The 26,350-nt window shown below is 41.0% G+C and overlaps 1 protein-coding gene across 6 annotated transcripts in view; it reads right to left on the bottom strand.

Moving 5' to 3' along the window:
* AUTS2 (activator of transcription and developmental regulator AUTS2) overlaps window positions 1-26,350 on the bottom strand; it is a 1,132,479-nt gene that overhangs the window by 810,012 nt on the left and 296,117 nt on the right. For all 6 annotated transcript variants that reach the window (XM_036310217.1, XM_036310212.1, XM_036310213.1 and 3 more), the window contains exon 2: window positions 9,170-9,382. In XM_036310217.1, the coding sequence (XP_036166110.1) occupies window positions 9,170-9,382 (213 nt within the window). The remainder of the gene's footprint in view (window positions 1-9,169; window positions 9,383-26,350) is intronic.

The raw sequence follows: 26,350 nt of genomic DNA, 5'->3' as shown, positions 1-26,350 counted from the left end.
TGGGCCCCTGACAGGACTTGCCTGCATTTGTGAGGCACTTGGTTTCTGCTTCTGTGTGTGTGTCTGGGAGCACAAAGGTGAGGATTCACACCCCTAGGTGTGAAAAGAACCAAAGCTCCTGCAAGAACTTTGCTGTATCTGCTTGGTATGAAATCGCCGGCTCTTGCAACAATAAGCAATGCTCCAGAATTCATTGAGAAAGCTGAAATAGGTTCTTTTAGACATCATTAGGACCCAGCAGTAGCTCAAGTGCACTAAAACAGTTGGGTTCCGGTGGCAAAGCAGGTCTAATGGGACTGAGGGTTAAGTACAGCAAGGGGTGTGTCATAAAGGTCCCGTAGGCCCAAGCCTCAGGGACTCTCTAAAAGCAAATATCGGTCCTACTTAAACAAAGCATATAAATTCAGTATAATTTTGCTTCATACTATTCACTGAAATGTTCAAGGGAAAGCTAAAAAGAATGCAGTAATACTGTATTCTATCTTCATATTTAATTAAAAAGAGAGCTAACAGCACTTCCAAGAGGGAGGTCATTCCTTGTTCAGCACAAGATTTCTCCGTTCAAAGCTATTTTGAGAATGGGCAATAAAATAATTCAACATATAAACACTTACAAAAGCTACCATTTCAGAAATGCTACTGATGCTTTAGCCAACTACTCTGAAGATGTAATAGAAATGACAATCCCTGGAGGCAGCCAAAAGAGAATCAAGAACATTATCCACTGTCAAATTTCAATCAAACCCACCATCTTCCTCTTCCCTCAGAGTGCCTGGGGGCACCAATTGCCTTCAACAGAATTGTATCATAGAAAAAAAGGTTTATAGGAAGAAAAGGTACATGCAAGAACTTAAATATAAGTGTCTCTAAGTTCAAGAGATCACATAATCATTTTGTCCTGCATACTAACTATGAACAACAGAGGAAGAAGAAGGATATCCAACAAAAAACTAACAGAGAATACTACAAGATGATAGCAGATTTAAAATAACCTTACAAGTTTTATGCATTTAAAGAGAACCACACAAAGGTGCGTTTGTGGGCAGATGGCGTGGTTTCCAGCCCAGTGAGTGCACAGTTGGCTCTCTGGGCAGGATGAGATGTTCAGCTCTGCCTCTGTGAAAATACTGACTCTTCAAATGCACCTTTGGCTTTTCCTCCTTGGAAAAATAATTACAAATTGGGCATCAAGAAAGCCAACAGTTCTCAAGTAACATTTTCCACACACAGTTGCCTGTGCCTGCTTTAAAGCCCACCCACAATTTCATTTTCAATTAGGAGCTCCTCGAAAGGCAGTAATGAAAGCAGTTGCTAAAGAGCATTCAGATGTCACTGAAAGACTGCAAACCCAAACTGTAAATAGCATATTATGAGTCTCCTGTCACCACCATCAACTCCCACGGGAATCTCGCAACACGTGGCTATCACAACCATCTGCTCAGCTCCCACCAACGCCACTGCAAACCACACAGCCACCCACTCACTCCCACCTCCCACTCACTACCTGTCATGTACAGATTTGTGTGGAGATGGGATTGCTGTGAGCAGATTAGAATGCAGAACACACAGAGGCTTATTTCGTGTTCTGCGATTAAAATCTGACCACATGCAGATAACATTTTATCATCAGAAGAGGGAAAATGTGAAATTAACACAAAAATGCAGTCTTTAATGAAGAAAGGGAGTTCTGTCTAACCTCATCCATCAACTATTAAAGACAGAGTGGCTAAATCTTGTTACAAGAAAAACATGTTCCTTCACCATTCAATCACTAATATTATAGGAATTTATGGCAGGTAGAGCTAGAAATCATGTCTACACTTTGTCCTTCTTACTCCTCTACAATACATGGGATTTAAATGGCCCTTGATAGTAAAATTTTGCATACACATACATGTAACAAATCCTTAATTCAGGATTAATGAACGTCACTGTTTTGTGGAACAATTACTGTAGGACTCAAGATTGCTCAAGCTGAGTTACTGGACATCTTTTCATTGCTGTCAGCCTATTTTATTTCTGTCACTTTTATTTTGTGAGATGACAGTCAACATGCTATGTCCATTTTTAGTAATATTTACTAAGTTTTAATTAAGAATTATATAAGTCACTTGGGATAAAATTTATTACCAGGCACATCACTCCAAACACATCTGTCTCTCTGAAGTCGAGTAATATTTATACTCACTCTTGCTAACATTCAGGGCCGACAACATATCCCAGACAACAAAGTAAGGTGTCAGGAGACATGTAATAAAAAATTGTAGACCTCAAAACATAAACTATCACTGCTCCCAAATGCCCAAGTTAAAACAAAAGAAAGCAAAACACCCTTCATATAATTTATTGTATTAGTCTCAGGTTTCCAAATACCTCCAATATAATGCACAACTAATTCTGAACAGCAATAAACCTGAATTGGGGTTTCCTCAATAACTGATGCTGAAACTAGCATTTTATTCTTATTTCAATTCAATCAAGATTCTAAGAGCAATTTTAAGCCAATCTTTCTTCGCCTAATTCTTCATTTTATGTTTTTATTCTTATTCCTGTAGTTTCAACAAAGGGAAAAAAGGAATGTGCAATTTAAATTCATAAGAAGAAAAAATTAAAGATTTATTTAATATCTGTAATTTTCATGTGACTACCTATTTTTTGAAAAACAAGTGAAATCCCAATTAACACATTAAACTTGAAATTTTGAAGTATAAATAAAAATGATTTAATTGCAGCTCACATTTCTTGACTCTAGCTCAAGGTACCCTCAGTCATCTAACATTATAACAGAGCAAAGTTCATATATACTTTTATTACTAAAGTTCCTAACTATATCAGTGTTTCAAGTGCTCTGATTTTCAGACACCTGTAGGCTTTAGAGTCAAGCTGGATAAATACCTGTGTGATTTCAGTCTGGATTTCCACACAAAACTAATTAGCAGCTCTTCAGAAATGTGACTTTAACTGGGTCTGTTTAATCAAAGTTTTCCATTATGAATCCTCCTTTGCAAGTTGATTTCTACTAGTAACACATCTCACAGAGAAGTCCTCAGACAATGTGAGACAGTCCAACTGAAATAAAGGATCAGCCTCGGGTAGCAAATGCACTCAAAGGAAAAGAGCACGGGTGAGAAACACTGCACCCTTAGGAAAAGGAAAAGTCCAGATGGAGGCTTAGTCACCTGGACTCTTCTGTACCCACACAACCAGTTACTCCAAATAAAGTCATGCAAAGCAGATGCAACCACCAGGCATAGCTCTAACAAAAGCTCTAATTTTAAAGGCGTGGCACTGATATCAATCCCTCTTCTTCCAGAAATCAGTATACATTTTTGGTACCCCCAGTTTTCACTTTTGTATACAACCGTGTTATCTTCACTGTAAACTCCACATCCTCCACCAAGTTTAATACCACCATACTAGATTTTCAGAGAGAAGAGGAAATTTCCATTTCTTACAAGCAATACCTACTCAGTTCAATTTGCATAAAGATTTTAAAACCACATAAGGCATTCCTACATAAGCCATTCTCACCAGAAAGTTTAGAATCTACCTGGCTGGACTCCTGAAATAATCCCGAATTCCTTTATTCTCCCCTATAAATGGTATTCTTCTATGGCTAGAAGCAATTTCAATAGGTTACATCTTTATCTGGGAAATTCTGCCCTTAGATAAATGGATTTTTGTCACCTAAAATTCAGTTAGGAAGGAGGCTCCACAATTTAGTTTGATGATCCATCCTGTTGTCTGTTAATCAGAAGAGTTCATATAATCCCAAAATTCCTCCTAGTTCAATTAAGCCTGTATCCTCTGGTTCAGTTCAGAGACACAAAGGACAGACTAATGGACTAAACAGAGATTTAGAAATATCCATTCATAACCAAATATGAGAATTCTCTGAACTCTCATCAACTTTTCCTCATTGCCTCTATTTTTAAAAGTGCTTTGTTCGCTAACCGGTTTGGTTCAGTGGATAGAGCATCGGCCTGCGGACTGAAAGGTCCCAGGTTCGATTCCGGTCAAGGGCATGTACCTTGGTTGCAGGCACATCCCCAGTAGGAGGTGTGCAGGAGGCAGCTGATCGATGTTTCTCTCTCATCAATGTTTCTAACTCTCTATCCCTCTCCCTTCCTCTCTGTAAAAAATCAATAAAATATATATTTAAATAAATAAATAAATAAATAAATAAATAAAAGTGCTTTGTTCACTCAGTGTTTTAAACTAGAAAATACTAAAATTTTAAAACATCCCTTATGGTCTAGAAGTAAGATATAATGAAAGAAAACTCAAAACACTAGGAAGAATTAAATTTTCAAAAAATGCTACTGAGAAAGTCATAATTTGGCTAAAAATCCTGGCAACACATCAATTCATTGTGTTCTAAGTTATTTCACTGTGACTTAGTCTCCCAATTAGAGAATAAAGCTCCTTACAGAGAGGACCTATACAACTTCTCTTTTGCTTTTCCCTCTCCCACATCTAAGAAGAAACAAGAAACTAACATGTCCCTATTAGTAAGAGCTAAAACTTTTTTATATAATGGTTGAGTGCTCACATAATGAGCAAAACAGTTCTGTGTAGGACAAATATAGGCCTAGGGGGGTCAGAAAGACATGTAGTCTTTTCTGTAACAGTTAACTTGTCCCTTTATTTTTTAAAAAATATTTGTATATATTTTTATTTATTTCAGAGAGAGGCAGGGAGAGGGAGAAAGAGGGAAACATCAGTAGTGAGAAAGAATCATCAATTGGCTGTCTCCTGCACACCATCTACTGAGGATCAAGCCCACGGCTCAGCCATGTGCCCTGACTTCCTGGTTCAAGGGTAAATGCTCAACCACTGAACCACACTGGCCAGGCTGCTTGTTCCTTTCTTTATTTATTTAAACCCCTTTAAAAATTAAGGAGAGTATTCAAATTTGCCATATTAAAAAAAATGCAACCATTTTACAAGACAGTTGCCAGCTGAGCATCTTCTAAATCAGTATGTATTTATGCTTAAAAATAGAATACAAAAAATAATTTCTTTTGGCGTGATTAAGTGCTGGTTAAAAGTTTTCTTTGAACAAAATGGAAAAACAAGAGATTTTCTAATCAAGCAAAAGTAGGAAAAAGCAGTTTGATTTTAGAACTACACATCTCTCATAAAACTAATTGCACTCACAGTAAAAAGATTAGTTGCCTTCAGTGGATTCTCAGGGACAGGGGGAAATCCTATTATTTCCTCTCCACTAAGGAGTAACACCTTCCTACAATTATAGGAAAGCTGTGCATTTAGTTGCCGGCTCAGAAAGTACCATTTCCTAATAAAAAACAAAAGTAATCCACTCTCACCAAGTCAAAAATAAAGACTAGATTCTCAGCTCCTACTGCCCTCTTTCATCTGTAACTCTTGTCATTAGAACTCACACAGTAAGAGGCATTAAACAACAATCCATTAATTTAGAAATTCTCCTTAAGGCCAACTCTCATCTCAAGGTCCCCTCCCAGCTAAGATGGTCAGGTTCAGTTACTTTATCTGATAAGAGGCAAAGATAGGGAAAAAAGTAATTGTGATGTATGCAAGCATCTATCAAGATAGAAAAGCAATGGCAAATATCCTTAGCACAAGTTTTTGAACAGATACTATGGCCATTAAACACTCACCTGTCACCTTTTACCGATGATAACACAACAGATGGCATTTGTTTGGGCTAACACACAACTAGCCGTGCCTCTTTCTCCTACTAGGAATGCATATCACTTCTCTCCTTTAAGTGTCTTCACAGAACCACTTCGTTAGACCCCAAATCTAAACCACCTTCAGACCTACTATGGTCTTCCTTTCTGGACCTCAACAGCATTATATATCTTTGCATTATTCATACTTTTTAAAAATATATTTTATTGATTTCAGAGAGGAAGGGAGGAGAGATGTATAAACATCAATGATGAGAATCATTGATCAGCTACCTCCTATACCTTCCCGCTACTGGGGATCAAGGCTGCAACCCAGGCATGTGCCCTGACTGAGAATCAAACCATGACCTCCTGGTTCTTAGGTCAAAGGTCAACCACTGAACCAAACTGGCCAGGCCATTAGTCACAATTTTAAAGAAACATGGAACTCAGAGGAAGGGGCCTGAGAAACCTCTCATTTTACTGATGGGCAGGAACAGACCATGAATTGTTCAGGGTTTCATAACAGCACATGTGGCTCTAGGAATATTGCAAATGAAAAGTATTAGGTCTTTATCTCAATTATCAACTGCTTCCCTTTCCATTAGAAAAATAACACTTGATTTGGGTACTATATTTTGGCATGAACATTGAAGATAAGAAAGACCACTTCTTTTTAAATCCCTTAGAAAGGCCAAAATCTGATACATTTTTCCTTCTCCCTGATTCATAACAGGGAGTCAATATAATTACTTTTCAAATATTTTAACTAAAACAAGGATAGGTCTGATTTCTCTAGCATCAAAAAGCTGATCATTAGGACCAATAGCTACTCAAATTTGAGACATACAGTCCTAGCCTTCTTTATAATCATAAACCATTTTACCAGAGGACAATGTCGAGAGAAAAGTTTTGAGGACTGAGAATAGAAAAGTCAGGGTCTGGGAATAAGAGTGTCAAGGATTAGGAACCATGGCTTAGTGTAGACTCAGAATTAAATTGTATTTTTCCTTTTTTTTTTTTTTTGCCTGAAAGGGTAAGAAGCTTCTGCTTACCCTGTTGGGGGAGAGGACGTGGGGGAGAGGTGGTGGTTACACTGCAACCTGTCCACTGGGAAAAATTACTTTTCTCATATATCTCACACACAAGGCATGAATTGGGAGTCACAAATACCACAGGAACATCACTGTTTATGGAACATAGCCCTTCTTCCCCCACCCCACTCTTTATGGGAAAAATAAATTAATAAAAATATAGACCATCATCCGAATGTGCTTGCCACCTTTCTCTGTTCTCTGAACGTGGTATTTTACTCAGTTTCTTCTTGTGCCTTCATAGGCCATTTCTATGATCAAAATCACTGCCTCTGACCAACTACTCAAGTAATTTCTAGAACCTCTACATTGTAGGTCCCCTAAATTCTGTGACCTGGAGTTCTCTTTCCCTTCATGCGTAATCCCCTTCTCAGTCAAGAAAGGCAGAACATATAGAGATAATAAGCAAGCCAAAGAAATCTGGGTATAAACCCTGGCTCAGTTCGATCCCTCACTGCTAAGTGGCCTCAAACAAGCCACTTTATCTCTTTGGGCCCCAGCTTTCCCATCTGTACAGTAATCATATTACCTACTAGCTATGAATATTGTGAGAATTACAGATTATACCACACAAACTCTCTTATCCAATGACTATAACATGGCATGCATTAGATAAATGTTAATAGTCTTATATAATAAAAGCCTAATATGCTAAGTGTCTGACCGTTCGTTCGACCTTTTGACCTGTCACTATGACATGCACTGACCACCAGTGGGGAGACACTCTGACTGGTAGGTTAGCTTGCTGCTGGGGTGCGGCCGATTGGGACTGGGCGAGACGGGCCAGATACCCTCTGGAGCACTCCCATGGTCCCTCCGGGGCCCCGATTGGCCCCGCGAGACAGGCCAGACATACCCTGAAGCCCTCCCGCAGGCCCTCCCTGGCCCCAAATGTGCACTGGTAGGGTCCCTCAGCCTGGCCTGTGCCCTCTCACAATCCAGGACCCCTCGGGTGATGTCGGAGAGTTGGTTCTGGCCCGATCCCTGCAGACCAGGCCAAGGGACCCCACTGGTGCACGAATCTGTGCACTGGGCCTCTATTTATTAATATAACTGCAAATTGGCATTTTATACCAGGACACATGCTCCTTTAGAAAAACTGCCCTGTACATCATGTTTGGAAACTCTCCCTGAGATTCTTTAGAGTCTATGTTGAAATCTATCACTTTAGATGTCTTCTCAGGAGTATATCCTTTATTACCCATCAGGTTAAACTCTAATCCCAAAATGTCTACTAGAATTTATTGAAGCCTTCGGTCCTTCCAATCTTTTAACTAAAAATCTTCATCAAAAATATATTCTTGATGCTTTATAAGACTTATTTCCAAACTGAACTTACCACTACCAGACAGGAACTTTCTAAGACTACAAATTTGTGTGCCTCTTCCCCTAGAGATTAATTCATTAGGTCCTAGGGAGGAGCCAGGGATTTGTGTTTCAAAAAGGCTTATGATATGATTCTAATGACCTGCGGGTTTTGGAATCACTGCTTTATATGATCCCAAATCTTCCACCTCTGCAGAGAAACATGTGCAAACTAGAAATTACCTGTTTAGCTTCTAATTAGAGCACCTGCTCTGTTTCCGTCAAGTGGTAGTCAACCCCACCCAGTAGTCCCGCCAAAAACAAACAAAACACACCCAGGACACAGGTAACTCAGCAGGCACGAAAGCCTCTGGATTTGTGCAGAAAAACTGCTATAAGCAGCTTTGTTTTTCATTATTAATCTATCTCATGTGGGGATTTCCACAGGCAGAAAGGCTCTCCAAATGCCAAGAGCTATGTTTTCTTGTGGATCATTGAAACCTAATTATTAACAGACCAGTAAGTCTCACGACCAGACTTTCATAAAGTCAGAAGATCAGAAAAACAGTCTTGAATTATGGGCTACAGAGAGCAACTAAGGATCCAAAAGGCAAATTCATTTCTTCACTGCTGCTCTCCCACATGCCACAATATCCGAGCTTCCCAGGAAGATCTAAACCTTTGCAAGGCACTGCTTGCATGTAGATAACCATTTTTCGCACCTAAGAGCCTTTAGATACACGGCGTATGTGATCAAATCGGCCTGTTCTGTTTGTCCTAACTATGAGGACCTCTCCCCTACCAGCTGGGCTACCTTGACTACCATCAAGACTTCAGTTGGTCTGCCTGCCCTGAATGCCAATCGCAGCAGCATCGAGCTTTGCTACACAGAGCACATCTGACTAAAAGGGTCCATGCTGAAGTTTCAAATCATAACAAAAAACACTGAGCTTGGTTTGGTATACTGTTTCAGAAGCAAGCACAAAGCTCTGCAGGGCAGCCTTCCAGCATCCCACACGGATATCTTCTCCACCTGTTATGAAGAACCACTGAGGAACAGGTACCTAAGGAGGGGATTTTTCAGCCATAGAAAAGAACAAAGCCAGGCTTCCTCACCTGTCTGAGTCCCTTTGGCATCTTCTTTCTCTTCCCAAGGTGCTGGCAGAGATTGCGGTCATTTTCTCGATCTGAGCTGTAGTGATGTGGGTGGCTGAGGCGGCTCTTCTTGGAATGAAAGGACAAGCCGTTGGTAAGTGCTTCTCGTTTCTTCTTCGTCAGAGGGGTCTGGCGTTTCTCCACACGTTCCTGAGGCTTAAGTGCTACATCTTTCTGTAGAAGAGAAGAGAAGGAAAGGGAAGTGGTGGTTATATAGGTATCTAGGGTCACACTCAAAATACAGGTTAAATGAGTTTACTAAAAGGGAGGGTGGGAAGGATAGGAAAGTGGGATATGAGAATACTGAAAACTAAGAAACTTGGCTCTTAATTTTTCTTAGCTCCTAATGCCACCATAAATATATCCTTTCTATTCCTATTGGGCAAAAAAAATTCAACTAAGCACAGAGTACCTGTCCATTAAATGTGATTTCACTGCTCCTGGGACAATGGCTTTCTATTTGATTCTGTGCTGGGTCCAGCACACAATATTCCCCAAGGAGGCTTAATACACTCACTTCCCAAGATGGTACATCAATTATGTTTTGAAAAAAAGAGTACTAAGTGCATGCACTATTCAAAAACTGCAGCATAAGACTGAACATACCAGGGCCAGGTGGATGTGAGCCAGCAAGAAGGAAACTGTCAATTCATACGATTAAGATGTTTCCTTAATGCATTATATTTTCACCACAAGTTCCTCTGAGCATCCGTAATTCACATCTTCATTGCAAAATGCAACAATATTATAACCAAGATCAAAAGCAACTTTTCATTTATTCCTGTGTGTGGTTGGGGGTAGAGGAAAGGGTAATAGAAGGGTAATGGATGTTCTGGAATAAAAAGTAGCATCTGTAGAAACTACAGGCAAGAATTTGAGGCCACACAACCTAGTAAGTTATGTGTCTGCAGGCAGCTCAGGATATACTGAGATCCCAAAGGACCTGGGTTTGAGCCCTGACACATTATACATTATGAGACGTGGAGTAAGTCACAGCAATTATGAGCCCATATGTAAAATGGGCTCAGTGATGACTTGATTCCATACATGTGAATGTCTTTTAATCCCTGAGAAATGTTGTCACATGAAACACTAAAATAAAAAATATTTGGCACTGCCCTGACTGATGTCACAGTGGTTAAAGCATCAGCCCCTGCACCGAAGAGTCACAGATTCAATTCCCATTCAAGGGCATGTACCTGGGTTGCAGGTTCAATCCCCTGCCTAGGTTGGGGTGCATGCTGGAGACAATCAATCGATGCCTTTATCTCTATGTCTCTGTCTCTCTCTGTTTCTCTCTCTCTCTACTCTCTCTAAAAATAAATGGAAGCACATCCTTGGGTGAGGATTAACACACACACACACACACACACACACACACACACACAAAAAGGCACTGTATCATTTGTAAATAATTGGATATGAAAATCCTCACCTCCACCTAATTTCTCTGTGTCTATAATCCTAAATGCACATTTAAAAATAATATAAAACAAGAGCAAAAATTTCCCTTCTCAAAATTCCCCTCTTTTCTCTCTGTCATAGTTAATTTTTTATATTATTAAATTTATTGGGGTTACATTGGGCAACATAATTAGATAGGTTTCAGGTGTGGGTTTCTATGATAGCCAATATTCTTGAAGCAGTTACCTATTATACTGCTTCTACTACTATATCCCAACACTCCCCCCACTTGACTTACACAGACCTCCTCAATAACTTTTCCCAGATAAGCCACACAACAATTGTTTGGGACCTCGGACCTTTATGACTACTTTGCCTTGGCCTCAAAAGACCTCCCTTCCCTAGCTCTCTCTTTTCTAGTTCAAGGACTTTTTGTAATGCTGCCTCTTCAGGGAGACCTTTATATAATACAAAAGCAATCTTCTCAAGCTTTCACTCATTTAGCAAATATATTTTGGGCCCCCAGTACTAGTATATACCAAGTGCAAACTCATCAGTGCCCTACAGTGCTAAGAAAACAATTTTGTAGGCGGAAAATCCTCACCTCATGGAATTTAGAATTTAGGAGACAAATACTAATCAAATCACACAAATGTGTAATTGTCAACTGAACTAACTGCTCTAAAGAAAAGGTAAAGGGTATTAAAGTTGGGGGAAATAGTCCAGTCCAGAGGAGGGGGTTGTGGCTGAAAACATGAGTGCCATTTGATCTATATTTGAAAGTCTGAGCAGAGAGAAAAGCTTATGCAAAGGCCCAGAGACAGCTGGTGCACAAATCCTTGAAAGGACAAGGGCAGGGAGTAAGTATTGTTTATCTCAGTAACCCCAGAACTTCACATACAGAGTCAGGCAAATAATAGGTGGTACATATATTTATACTTGCTAAATAAATAAATAAATAAGACAACTAGTCAAAATATCCAAACCTACAAACCACAACAATCTATACATATAAAAGCCTAAGCGACCATTATGGCCAATTGACCGAATGGGTCGACTGGTCACTATGATGCACACTGACTACTAGGGGGCTGACGATCAATGCAGAAGCTGCTCCCTGGTGGTCAGTGTGCTCCCACTGCCAACCTCCCGCGGTCCCTCCCCCGGCTGGCTGGCCCCTATCAGCCCTGATTGGGGCTGGGCAAGATGGCCCCAATTGACAGCCAGGATGAGGGACCCCACCCGTGCACGAATTCATGCACCAGGCCTCTAGTGATTTAATAATATCCCAGGCTGCCTCTAACACAGAGTACAGCAACCTAGAAAAGTTGATTAAAGCAGAAAACCAAGAAACCTAGCAGGCACTGATGGCACACAAGAAGGATCACAGAAAATAGCAAGAAGCCCCAGAAAAAAATAAAAGCCTTGTCCTTGGAACAAAAAGATATCAACGATAGCAGTCTCATAAGGCAAATGAGCACCTCTGGTCTAACATCACTGCCGATGATTTACCCTCTGCCACTGAAGAGGCAGGCCTCCTGATGCAGTGAGCATGTGGTGAGGTGTGTTCAGGGGAGGAGTTGAGATCAAAGCAAGTGCTCACAGCCATTGACTCCACAGTCTCAGAACCTTGTATACTGTGCCTAACTCCTGTTAAATGTTCAATAAAAGACTGCTATATTTATTCCTTTGCTCAGTGTCCACTACCAGCCAGCTATGTCAGACATCCGTTCAGCTCAAACTATTCAGTGCTTAGTCTCACATGTAATCATGATAGTCAGCTATCATGAAAAGATACTCAGGTATAATGACAATGCTAGCAGAAGCAGCCAGGTGAGTTCCATCATGGACTGCCTCTATATAATATGATTAAATTGTACCACTTCTAAGAATAATATATAAACTCCACACAGGGTAAAACACACACACACACACACACACACACACACACACACACACCTCCTTTCTTTGTGATATAACCCACCTATTGCCCTGCATCACATGCATGTGGAGTATCAGATTAATAAACAAATGATATTTAATAATGTATCAACTGGGCTTTTAAAAAAATTATGTCTCTCTCTTTAGAGACCAAATTTTTCATACCAAAGGTGCTCCAAAGTATGTTGAAAATTATGTGCAATTCCATACAAATGTGAATTAATATTTATGAGAGTATGTATAATTTTTTCCAAATTCATTTTATTCTCATGTAGCTTATTAATCAAGGCATTCTCACTGTACTGCAGAACAGCTACACAGAACAAATAGACCCCATGCTGTGACATTAGCTTGTAAGAGACCTGCTGAAGTCTTAGCAGCAGCAGTACAATCATCTTAGCTCCAATTAATATTGAGATTTTCAACTCTGGAGGGTGTGGGGAGGGAAGGGGAAGAGAGACCAGAACAAAGTGTGTGTAAAGTAGAGGCTTAACAGGTAAAGAAGAAATGAACAGTGTTTTAAAGGTTTTTATTATATAAGAAGTTTATATTTTTAAAGACTAGAGATGATCTTTATTCTTTCAAAGGTATAGTTATTATTTATAAATTACTATATAGGCCCTTTAGTATAATTCCTGAATAAAACAGGCCATTATTTCTTTTTTCCCTCTATAAACATTTACTGACTGCTTATTATGCATATATTAAAATAATCGTTTAATTTTCATTGACTGTCTTGGGGCAAAAAAATGACAAAAACTTTTCACTATAAACAATGAGAATAAAAGACAAATAGGTTTATTATAAAGGCAATCAGCCTTTAATAGTCTAAAGAGCTGTGCACCTGATTACATACACGTGTATACGTAAACATATAAACAATTTTCAATCTTTTTCTTCTTGTGGCACATATAAACTAATTACTAAAATCCCGCAGCACAGCAAAACATATGAAATAAAAAATAGGTATAATTTTGATTCATTCACACCAGATGGCTATTGTTGTTTTGGCTGTTGTCATTTTTTTTATGTGGCAATCTAAGGGAAAAGAGGTCAGTGCCCCTGACTAAATAGGCAGATATCACATGTTTTACGGCACACTGGTTGAAAATTGCTGATATATATACACACACATATATATAAATATACACATACACACACACACACACACACACACACACACACACACACACATATACATCCACAAACCCACCACCAACAAACTATTAGCAACTAATTTAAGAATTTCCTTAAAGGAACATAGGCAGTCTATAAAATAATGCTACATACAATATGTGGAGTAAAACTGTCTAGTTTGTAAAATAATTTTGTAGAATCAATAAAAGATTTTTAAAGGCCTAATGATTTATTAGTCTACCATGACCTAGGCTAGTGATTCTCAATGAAAATTAATATCCTTCAGAATTACCTTCATTGTTCTTTGAAAATAAGAGGACTATGCCCCATACTCATCGAGGAAAGCATTTATCAAACAAGCACTGGGAGGGAATGTAAAGGAGGGCAGAGGGATAAGAGAGAGATCAGGAAAAATGCTTTAAGGCATTCATTTGGCAATCACAGTAGAAGTAAGCAAGCAAGCAAGAAAGACAGCGAGCCAACAACAGAAGGCTGGCAGTGAGGTCAAAAGATTTAGACGGGGTAAATATATAAGCCATGCACAACAGATGGGAATAAGTTTCTTGAAGGGTGGATATTATGTGATATTTCGGTCACTGGTGATGGTGGGCAGGGTCATAGCAGTGCATATGCTGAGAGTCTCAGAGACCAACTGACCAAAATAAGTGATCTTGCTCTTGACTTCCCTTATCCCAAATTCCAATCATCTGCTGGTTTCCTCTGCCACTCCTGAATTTTAAAATGAGATGGTTCAGTGCTGTGCAAACTGGGAAAGAGTAACAATTTGCCAATGAAACACTATGTGGGCTTGCAGGGCTCCATTTGCTGATTACAGATGAAGCCAGAGACAATAGAAAACGAGGGCATGATTTGTCTGCCTTGTATGAAATGGGTTTTAGAAGAAAAGTCTCCATCTAACTTTCCAACCAAGCTAATCTAAGGGCAGCCCATCAGTTACAGAGCATCTGTGGTATGTATGCCTGCATGTGCCCATGTGTACTCATACTGTGAAAGAGGGGTGCAATTTAGATAGAACCTCTTCTATTAGTTATCTGATCTTAGGGACTTGTATAGAAAATAACAAAGAAGACAGAGTGGGGGGAGTGCTGTGCCTGTCACCATCAAAAGGCTCTACTGGTTGTGTGTGTGCTGTCATTTCAGTCTATCAAATCTTTTGTTGATTTATTGCATTACTGTACTGCTTTGAATGCTTCTACAACCACTGATTCTGTACTTCTCCCAAATGCAAAAGAAGTGAAAGGGTTTATAATGATCTTACGAAGTGAAAAACTCACAAAGAAACAAAAAAACAGCTCTTTTTAAAACTTAAAAATTGCATAGATATATTCACATTGGTCCCCCACTTCAGGCTTTTGAACATACGGACTTATTGACAGACTTTCAGGACCTAAAGTTTTCAGTAAGTAGAGGAGACTACATTACAAACGAAATAACGAGTATGGCATTCAAAAGATCATCTCTCATGTTCACATTTTTAAAAAGTAAACATCAAATTAGCAACTATGTGCCAGATACTTTGTTACCTGTTAGAAATATTCTAAGAAAGGATCACTGAACTCAGACTGCTTACTGACGGTAACAAGCAAGTCAGTGAGATATTTTAATACTAAAGTGGGTTAGGTGAGGAGGTAAGAAGGTGTTCTCTACTGCTACCTTCCACTGCATTAAAATCGCAACCCTGTATTGACATAAAGATAGAAAAATCAACCAATCCAACAAAACAGAAAGTCTAGAAATAGACCACACACACATATATATACACACACAACTGTTTTTCAGCAAAAATGCAAAAGCAATTCTGGGGAGAAATGATAATCTTTTTAACAAATGTTGATGGAACAAGTAGATATCCACAGGCAAAAACTTGATTTTATCTATATCTCAATCTAATTAGAAAAATTAACTCAAATACATCAAAAATCTAAATGTAAAACCTAAAACTATGAAACCTGTAGATGAGAATATGGGAGAAAATTTTTGTAACCTTGTGTTGGGCAATGATTTCTTAGATATTGTACCAAAAGGACAATCCATAAAAGAGCAAACTGATAAATTACACTTTATCAAAAATTAAAATTTCTACTCTTCAAAATACACTGTTAAGAAAACGAAGAGATACACCGTTTATCTGAAAAATCTTGTAAAGTGTCTATCAAAAAAACTGTATCCAGAATATTTTTTTTTAAATTATCGAAAGCAGATAAAAGAAAGCAAACTGATTTTTAAATGGGCAAAATTTTTATTTGAATAGACATTTAACTGAAAGAGACATACAGATGGCGAATAAATACATGAAAAGGTGTTTAACATCAGTAGTCCTTAGGAAAATGCAAATCAAAACCACAATGAGATATCACTACATACAGATTAGTATAGCTAAAGTGAAAAAGAATGACCATACCAAGTGTGGGCAAGGATGTGGAGGAACGCTCATATACTACAGGTAGAAATGTAAAAGTACAGCCACCTTGAAAAACAGTTTGGCCATTGTTTTAAAAGTTCTAAGTTCAGCTTATATGCATATATGCATAGCCCACAGACAGACAATAGTGCAAGGGAGATCTGAAGAGGGCAAGGGTGAAGGGGGACAATGTAGGGGAAAGGAGGACATCAGTAATATTTTCAACAACAAAGATAAATAAATAAAAATATTCTAAGTTTGCCTACCATATGACCCAACCATTCTCCTGCTTTAAAACAATAGCCAAACTGTTTTTCAAGGTGGCTGTCCTTTTACATTCCTACCTGTAGTATATGAACGTTCCTCCGCATCCTTGCCCACACTTGGTATGGTCATTCTTTTTCACTTTAGCTATACTAATCTGTATGTAGTGATATCTCATTGTGGTTTTGATTTGCATGTATTTCTGCAAAGAAATAAAAGCACATGTCCATATAAAGATGAATGTTCATGTCAGCTTTACTTATTACTAGAGGTCTGATGCATGAATTTGTGCACAGGTGGGGTCCTTCGGCCTGGCTGGCGATCGGGGCCAATGGTGAGGGGGACAGCAGGGGGTGTTGGCTGGCTGGCTGGGGAGAGGGACCACAGGAGGTTGGCCTTCTGGCTGGGGGAGGGATCGCGGAAGGTTGGTCGGCCAGGGGGAGGGACAGCAGGAGGTTTGCTGGCAGTGGGAGGTTGGCTGTGGAAGCACACTGACCACCAGGGGGCAGCTCCTGTGTAGAGCGTCTGCCCACTGGTGATCAGTGCGCATCATAGCAACTGGTCGACCGGTCAACTGGTCATTCAGTCACTTAGGCTTTTATATACATAGATAGCCTAAAACAGGGAACAACTCAAATGCACATCAACAGATAAATAAACAGTCATATAACTCAATTCAGTATTCCTCGGCAATATAGACTATAACTTAAATAAATCTCAAAATAATTATGCTGAGTAAAAGAAATCAGACTAACAAAATATTACATTCTGTATGATTCTATTTATATAAAACTCTAGGAAATGTAAAATAATCAATAGTAACAGCAGATTAGTGGTTCCTTGGTAGAGACAGGAAGAGAAGATTACAGAGAAATATGAGAAACCTTTTGGGGTGAAGTACATATTCATTGTCTTGACTGCAGCAATGGTTTCATGGGTATATACACATGTCAAAACATCAAAAATTATACTTTTAATTCATACGGTTTACTAATATGTCAATTATCCATCAACAGAGCTATTTTTAAAATGGCAACCCTTGCTATAATGTAAAACTGCATGTTACTATTACCAATAACAAAAGAGACTTGCTTTTCAGATTCCTGAAACAAAAGGATGACCACACTCTGGCCTTAGCCCATAATGTGGCCATGCAGTTTCCCCTGGAGAAAACATTGCCTTGAACATTAATGTTTTGGTCAGACTGAGGAGTGGTGCATGTGGTCTTCACATCATTTTCAGCGACGAGCTCATATCGGTGCCTATTTTCTTCACTTCTGACAGTCAGTGCTCAGTTATACAGAAGCTAACCTTTCATAAAGTTTTCCTATCATTCTTTCAAGTACTCTGGTTACTGTTTGATCACAACCTCTTTCATGAGCACTTTAATCAAAAAGCAAAGGGACAAAACAAGTAATTTTTTACTGCCCTCAACTTAAAAAAATTGAAGCACATTAATGAAATATACTTAATACCTGATCCATACGACATAAGGGAATCCAACGGGGAGAAGACAACAGATTAAAGAGGGATATTGAAATCAAGTACAGATATATTATGTATATAAAAACTTCTGTCAAAGGTACAGTGTGACTGTCAGAAAGGAGGAGCAAAAACACAAAAGGAACACAAAACCAGATGCTGAGAAGCCCTCCTAAATTCTGCTATAGGATGAGATCACAAGTGTCAGTTTAAGTGAGATTTCTGCACACTCTGTGAATTGAAAACGACCCAGCAGTCTCCCATTCCCATAGATAATTGAGAGTTGGCTGCTGTTAGACTTTAACACGCTCAAAGTGGCTGAGTCCCTGGCAACCAGATGCTATTGCTTAAAACAGTTTAGGCTCTCAGCCCTGAAGGATTCCTAAAATTGGATTACAGTCCCTCCAGATAATCTGAGAAATACAGCATGACGAAAAGGAAACCTGAAAAAGAAATTAACTGCATAACAGCAACATTCCAAGAGCTGAGCAAAGCATGACTGAGGCAGAAAATCTCATCAGCAAGGGCTCAAGGGCAGCAACATACACAAAGGGTGAGTGGAAAAGTGAAAGATACCCACACAACAGAGGAGAGCACAATGGAAGCCAGAAGAGAAAGTGAGCACCAACCAACTCTCAGACCTTTCAGAGGGCAGGCAGGGACGCGGGTTGCTACCTGAAGAGAGGCAAGCAGAGCGCACACATTTCTATTGTTTTCCCGTCCATACAAATCGAATACACTAAGGTCACACGTGCATTTGAGGATGCATAATTCTAATGATAGCCCCTTTTACTTAGCCATTAGTAATTTTTCACTAGGCATTCCATGCAAAAGATGGGGAAAGAGTCAATTAGTATACTTATTACACTCTAACAAAATAATGACTAGTTGGATCTTCCCCCATATACTACTCCCCAGGGATATGGCTATGAATTCATCACCATCCCTGAATTCCTAGCAGAGAACACTGTATGAGGTACACACTAAGCTGGTTTTGAACAAATAGATTAGAAAAATGAGAATGCCGTGAATGTTTCTCTCAGTCTAGAGGATGTTCCACCATGCTATGAATCAGACTACTCCATCTCTCTCTTCATTTCTCTGAAGAGCTTTCTAACTTATCTAGTTACAACGCCCCAGTCACCCTGGCAAAAACATTACTATTCCTCTAAATACAAAAGAGGAAGAGAACAGATGCTTCAGGTGATGTCATAAATCACTTTATTAAGTCCAAGAGAAGAAAAAACAAAGGGACTGACTGGGAAAATGTTGGGCATTTCTGTCATTTTTGTGACTTGGTATCAATGCCAAATTACCATTAATTACCATTTAACTGGGTCTCAGTATGTCCCTATTCATAGAAAAAAAAAAAAAATCGAGAATGGCTGATACTATTATACAGGTATTCTAGACAAGGATCCTGACTGGCCAGAAAAAAACCTCTTCATATCCAGATTTTTGATCCAGGTTAGTAAAAGGCGTAAAATGTTTTCTTCCCTTAAAATTTTCCCAACTTCTACTCTTCCCCAGGTACCCACATATTACCACATCTTCATTTTAAATGATCAATGTCTCTAAGAGTATCCAGCAATTACCTCCCAATACTGTTGCAGTTTCTGTAAGTGGTATGTGCTGAGTGGTTACATCCCTGTGAGGTCCTGGAAGAGACGGGTACTCCAGCTTTCATTTGGAAATGATGGCCTACTCTGGGCGCGCATTAGCTTTATAGGGTAACACTATATAAGATGATGTCTGCACCAGGAATCCAGCCAATAATATGGATATCTGGCCCTAAGTGAATCTTTAATTTACTTGAGAAAAAACAACAGTGCATTCATTCATTTCACTCTTCTAACAGAGTGAAATTAAATTATCCACAGGAGATAAAGATTAGGATTCTGAGCCCTGGAAGAGTCCTCCATTCCTCTCTGCCATGCTATACCAGTTGTGACCCTTATTCTTTCCCTTAATCTTCACCAAAAGAGAGGGGGGATACTGATGTAATTTCGGAATCTTACAAAGGGGGTGCACAAAGTAAGACCACTCATCGTTTTGCATTAATGGGCAGCAGAGAGTACCTTGATGTTGACTTTAGTTAGGGCTGACTATGCTGTCATAGAAGCTGCGAGTGAGGAACTACTTCTTAGAGAGGCCCATTTAAGAAAGTACAATCGCACACACACACAGACACACACACAGACACACACACACCCCATAAAAAGAAGGCACATTCTGTCCTCTCAGCAGACTGGAAATAACTTTATGGAAGGTAATTTAATGTTTAGAACTATTCAATGACAGGAAAAGAAACTTCTCGCAAAATTCAAATTATGTGACTCTAAATATAAATACATTTTTATACAGCCCACTGGAAAGGATATATGGATTAGTGTCAGTTCCCTTATGGCTCACGTTTTCCAAGTAGTTCAGATATGTTTCTTGAGAACTATGAAATAATTATTACTTTAGTAATAATTCTATAACTTTCTCCCAACTTCCTAGAAGCTGTAGTCAACTTCTAGAGACAAGTAGGCACTCTTTTGTTTACAGAGCAGTGATGCAGAGACCCGACACACCCATGTGCACATACACATCCTCACACCGCACACACATTATTGTTACACCCGTTCTCAAACTGATTTCAATTGGTTTCTCAAGGACAAACACCAATCTATTTCAATGGCTGTAATTGAGGGTCCTCCAGCACAGCGGTCACCAACCGGTGGTCTGTGAGGTCCGAGAGGTTGGCAACTGCTGGTTTAAGGAAACCTTTGGAGCAGCAATCGCCAACTGGTGGTCCATGGACCACTGGTGGTCCGAGAGGTCCGAAAGGTTGGCAACCGCTGCTCCAGAGGATGAAGTCTTCAGTTCCTTCAACTTCTTCAGTGTTACTGTCCTGACAAGCTATTTAGCGTATACAAAATGCCCGACAAATGTAGCTTAGAATTCATTAATTCAGCAGAAGTTTTCTTCTCTATAACACTTTCCAGACCTTTAAATATGTCTGTGAGATTTCTCTTTTATATAAGCACTAGAGGCCTGGTGCACAAAAATTTGTGCACTCGCGGGGGGAAGGGAGGGTCCCTCAGCCTGGCCTGTGCCCTCTCGCAGTCTGGGACCCCTCAGGAGATAACGCCCTGCTGGCTTAGGCCTGCTCCTGGGTGGCAGAGGGCAGGCCCAATCCCTAGGTGGAGCCCCTGGTCAGGCTCAGAGCAGGGCCGATTGGGGAGTTGGGGCGCCGCCCCCTGTCATGCACAGAGCAGGGCGGATTGGGAGGTTGCGATGCCACCCTCAGTCACGCTCAGGGTAGGGCCAATTGGGGGATTGGGGCACCGCCCCCTGTGACACTCAAGGCAGGGTCGATGGGGAGGTTGCAGCGCCACCCCCTGTCACGCACAGAGCAGGGCCCATCAGGGGGTTGGGGCTCCTTACCCTGTCACGCACAGAGCAGGGTCGATCAGGGGGTTGGGGCGCTGCCCCCTATCACACACAGAGCAGGGCCCATCAGGGTGGTTGGGGCTCCTTACCCTGTCACGCACAGAGCAGGGTCGATCAGGGGGGTTGGGGAGCTCCCCCGTCACTCACAGAGTAGGGCCGATAGGGGAGTTGGCGCACCGCCCCATCACACACAGAGCAGGGCGGATCAAGGGGTTGGGGCGTTGCCCTCTATCACCCACAGAGCAGGGCCGATCAGGGGGTTGGGGCGCCGCCACTCTCACACTCAGGGCAGGGCCGATGGGGAGGTTATGGCCCTACCCCAGCACACACAGAGCAGGGCCCGTTGGGGTGGAGGTGGGGGGGCGGTTGGGACGCCTCACCCTGTCACACATAGAGCAGGGCCGATCAGGGGGTTGGGGCGCCTTCCCCTGTCAGGAACAGAGCAGGGCCAATAGGGAGGTTGTGGCCCCGCCCCGTCATACACAGAGCCACAGGGCAATCAGGGGGTTTGGGCACTGCCCCCGTCACACTGATCCCGGTGCTGGGAGGCATATTACCCTTTTACTATATAGGATAGAGGCCTGGTGCATGGGTGGGGCTGGCTGGTTTGCCCTGAAGGGTGTCCTGGATCAGGGTGGGGGTCCCCACTGGGGTGCCTGGCCAGTCTGGATGAGGGTATGATGGCTGTTTGCAGCTGGTCACACACCCTTCAGGGTGGGGGTCCCCACTGGGGTGCCTGGCCAGCCTGGATGAGTGTATGATGGCTGTTTGCAGCTGGTCACACACCCTTCAGGGTGGGGGTCCCCACTGGGGTGCCTGGCCAGTCTGGGCGAGGGGCTGAGGGCTGTTTTCACACTGGCGGGTGACTGAAGCTCCCAACTGCTCCTTTTTTTCTTTTTCTTTTTTTATTCTGGGCCAGCTTTAGCTCTGGCTCCAGCTCTGAGGCTTCTGCTGCTGAAAGCAGGTATCTGGTTTGTTTGTGTTCTATAATCGAAACAATGTATAACTCCAGCTCTGAGATCCCGGCTCGCTGAAAGCAGGTTTCTGGGGTTTTGTTTAGCTTCTATATTTGTTACAATGTTTCAAACTGCAGGCTCAGAGGCCCACAAGGCAGGCGGGAACGTTGGTTTCCTGCCGGGAGCCGGTCCATGCTTGCTGTTTCAAGGGACCTGGCATATATGGCATACTGTTCTTAATATGTTTGCTCACCTTCTTGGCACTATGTGTTTTAACCAAGGTCTCTGAGAAAGGTTGTTTCCCCAGGTAGGGATTTTCCCCTGAAGTTAGGGAGGGAATAAAACCTCTTAACTAAGTGCCAGGCGGGTAATTAATCACTTTAACTACGAACAATCATGCTTAAGCTACATAATCTTTACTCCCTGGAATGGAGATAAGAAACGCCCTAACCTTTGGAATAGAGATTGATAGGATTGGAATCAACTGGTATAAATACAGATGTAAGAAGCCAGAACTTAGAACACAGAACTTAGAAGACAGAACCTACACAGAACCTACACAGACAGAAGAACTTTGCTGGAGAGAACATGGCAAAAGATCCTGGACTGAACCTGACTACAGAAATTGGCAAGAGAACCTGACTAGAACCTGGTGACTGAGCCTGGCTGGAGAACCTGGACAGAACCTGGCTGAAGAACCTAGCGAGGGAACATGGCTACAGAACCTGGCTGGAGAACCTGGAGAACCTAGCAAGAGAACATGGACACAGAACCTGGCTGGAGATCCAAAGCAGAACCTCTCTGGAGATCCAGACCAGAACTTGGCTGGAGATCCTGGCTAGGCTGCTGATCAACTGAACACTGTCTCCGTGTCCTTCCTTCTTCGCCGACTCCGTCTACGCCTTTGGGGACCCCTGGACCCGCTGGGGTTGGACCCCAGCAGTTTCCTCCGTCACTGAAGCAAGCAAGCCTCATGTTAGTTGCAAGCTGCCTGGCTGCCAGCCGCCATCTTGGCTGGCAGTTAATTTGCATATCGCCCTGATTAGCCAATGGGAAGGGTAGTGGTCGTACGCTAATTACCATGTTTCTCTTTTATTAGATAGGATTATTTAAGTTCTTTGTACCAACTCAGTTTTGATTAGACAACTAGTCATGATTTGCTGAAAGGTCAGACCATTTCTGAATATAAAACAAAGACTATGATTTTTAATAACCATTAATATTTGTATGGCCATTTAAGAGTTGAGCATTTACAATACCTTTTAAAATCACCATCTCATCTGATTTCCTAATAACCCTATACAGCAGGCACCAACCTTTTCATTTTCTAAGTGAGGAAACTGAGGCTTGGTAAACAAGGAACTTCCCAAAGTCAGACAATCAGCAACTGGCATACTTGGGGCCCCATGGCTCTAATTCTGCTCTCACTCCCTAACACCAGGTCATTATACACTTATTTTAAGTGTCAGGATTATGACCTTTTGCTGGAAAAAAATTTTAAATTACGATTTAGTATTCTCATTATAAGATCCTTCTGTTCACCTCCATTTCCCCTCCAAAGCATAGTTAGGGAAAGGCAATGCCTCTTATGTCAAATATCTGAAATCCTTCTGAAGGATTTAAATAAGAAATAAAAATCTAGACAGATATAAAAGCTTTGGCTTTCCTTTAAAACTGACAATCTTCACCATTTTATTTCAGAGCTGAAAAGTGGCATGAAATGACACCTTTCTAACATTAAAAAAAAAAAAAAGGCTATATAAATGCTCCAGACCCCGGATTTCACATGTTCTGCTCATGTGGGTCAATAAATATTGATGAATAATGACAGGGGCTATATATACCCACATGTGCAAGAGGTAGAAATTCCTGTTCCATATTGCGAATGCTCTATCACTGAATGAGATACTTATATGGTTTCATGAAACGTTTTCCAAATCTTGGAGCTTCTTCACACAGCTCTATCTTATGACTCTGCATACTCCCTTCTTCTCTTTCCTGTCATCCCCAGTCTTCTATCTCAGGTTTTATCCAGAAGAATTTCCTTTCCTTTATCATCATATGGGTGAGAATATATATATATCTCCATCCTGCAGGTTTAAACAAGAACATAGAAAAGTGTTGAAGATGTACCCACTGGCCTGAAACACTGACCAAATAAACTCCTCAAGCTATTTCAGCAGTGAGAGTAAATTAGACACTACAATTATAGTTGAGGAAGGAAAAAGAACTGTCCTTTCCATTGGCTACTACATTGCTTTGAAAGATAAAAGGCTGTGTCAGTTTACAGAAGGAAATCAGATGCTAATCCTGCGGTAATTATGTCATGCAAAGATGTCCAGATTTTTACCCAAGTTCTTGAACAAGCCACAGGCTTGTCTGTATTCCAAAGCTATCTATAGATAGATTTAGTGATGTTTAGGTACTTATTGGCCTATCAGATTCGATAATGAAATCAATCTCTCCCTTTAGAAGTTGTGGGTTAATGGCAAAGTTTATTAAACTGCAGGCAGTCATTCAGAAAAGATCAATAGAGACATGATTACAGAGTAACCAAAGGATTAAACACAAGATTTACCACAAAATTAAACTGAATTAAATGTTCTCTGATAGCACTTGAAATGCTGTCAATACTTTTAACTCATAATCCATGCTTTCTGTGTTTACCTAATAGGCAATAGGGTTGTCTGATTTGAGAAAATGACTGTCATACAAAACCATAAGCCACGGAGAGCCATACCCCATTCTCACCATCCCTAACACAGGCCCTACACATCGTCACAGGCATTTATCTCCATAACTGTGTCTATAAATTACATACGTTAAACAATTTCCTTCTCTTCTCTCACACAGATGCATGAGGTGTGTGACACTGGCCTTTGGTCCCATATCTAGGGGGCTAGAAAATGTTATCTGGTTGTAAGAAAATCAACCCTTTCTCATCCTGGGAGGATTTATTGATGCCACCACAAGCTCAACAAATTATATTCATAAAGGTGAACTCGCCGTCACAGCCTCTGAAAGGTTACCACTGGCTAAACAAACTGGCAACACACACACTCTTAGTCAGTAGAGCAGTCGATATACATGACAGCTGTCAGAACTGACATCAGTACCACAGTGAGAGAGAAAAGCTCTGCAGGACCTAAAAGGATAAAGGCCAGGCCTGCTGTGGGGACTGGGAGGATGTGGGCAAGAGCAGATGGGCTGGTAGAGAAATCAGTTATGAGGCAAAAATTGAGCCTGTGGTTTTAAACTATCCCTTGGATGACAGCATGTGAGAGAGACTTTCTTTTTTCTCTATTTGCTATCATATTGCTGTTAGTACACTTCATCCCACAAATGGCATCAGCCCCGTCCTGATGGTCGGCAGGCTCCAGTGATTTCAGTAGTAATCCAATATGGCAGCTGTTTTGTCAAGAAGGGAAGAGCTGGGCTGGAAACAAGATGCTGAGGCTGATACCACCCTGCAATTCTATCATCCCCTCGTCAGCATACTGATTTACACCAGAGCAACCCCTTTTCTTCTCAGGAGTTAGCTAACCTTACACCACCATTCAGGGCTATAGGTAGTTCCCAGTATCTCTCAATTCCTCAGGGAACAAGAAGGCCATCTGGCCTGCAGAAGAAAGGGACTCTGCACCCCACTGGAAAAGCTGGGGCTGAGGTACACAGAGCTAAAGCTTCTTATGTCAAGACTCCTTTATTGATAGAGATCTTAGATTATTGCCCACTATAGAAACTTCATTCCAAGAAAACGACAGCACTTCACTGCTATCCATGGTTTTTATTCACTTCCCATTTCCTTCTCTGTGTCTTAGCTCAATCTAGTCCTGACACAGGCAGGTGCTCTGATGGCAGTTAGATCTGGGTTTAAGGATTGCTGTGCCACTTTGTGGCTTTGTGAACTTAAGCAAATCTCCCAGCCTGTTTAAACCTCCACTTGTGTCCTGGAATACAGGGGTAGGGTTAGGAGGTTTAATGAACTCTATGGAAAGTGCCCAGAGTGTTTCTTAGCAAAAGAGTAGATGATATATAAATGACAGGTGACAAATTCTTCTTCCTGACTAATGCAATCACATTATTAGTCATTACAAA

Source organism: Myotis myotis, unplaced genomic scaffold, assembly GCF_014108235.1.
Source record: "Myotis myotis isolate mMyoMyo1 unplaced genomic scaffold, mMyoMyo1.p scaffold_m19_p_5, whole genome shotgun sequence".
NCBI lineage: Eukaryota > Metazoa > Chordata > Mammalia > Chiroptera > Vespertilionidae > Myotis > Myotis myotis.
Note: the sequence above shows the minus strand (reverse complement) of the source record. Positions and strands in the feature narration are given on the sequence as shown.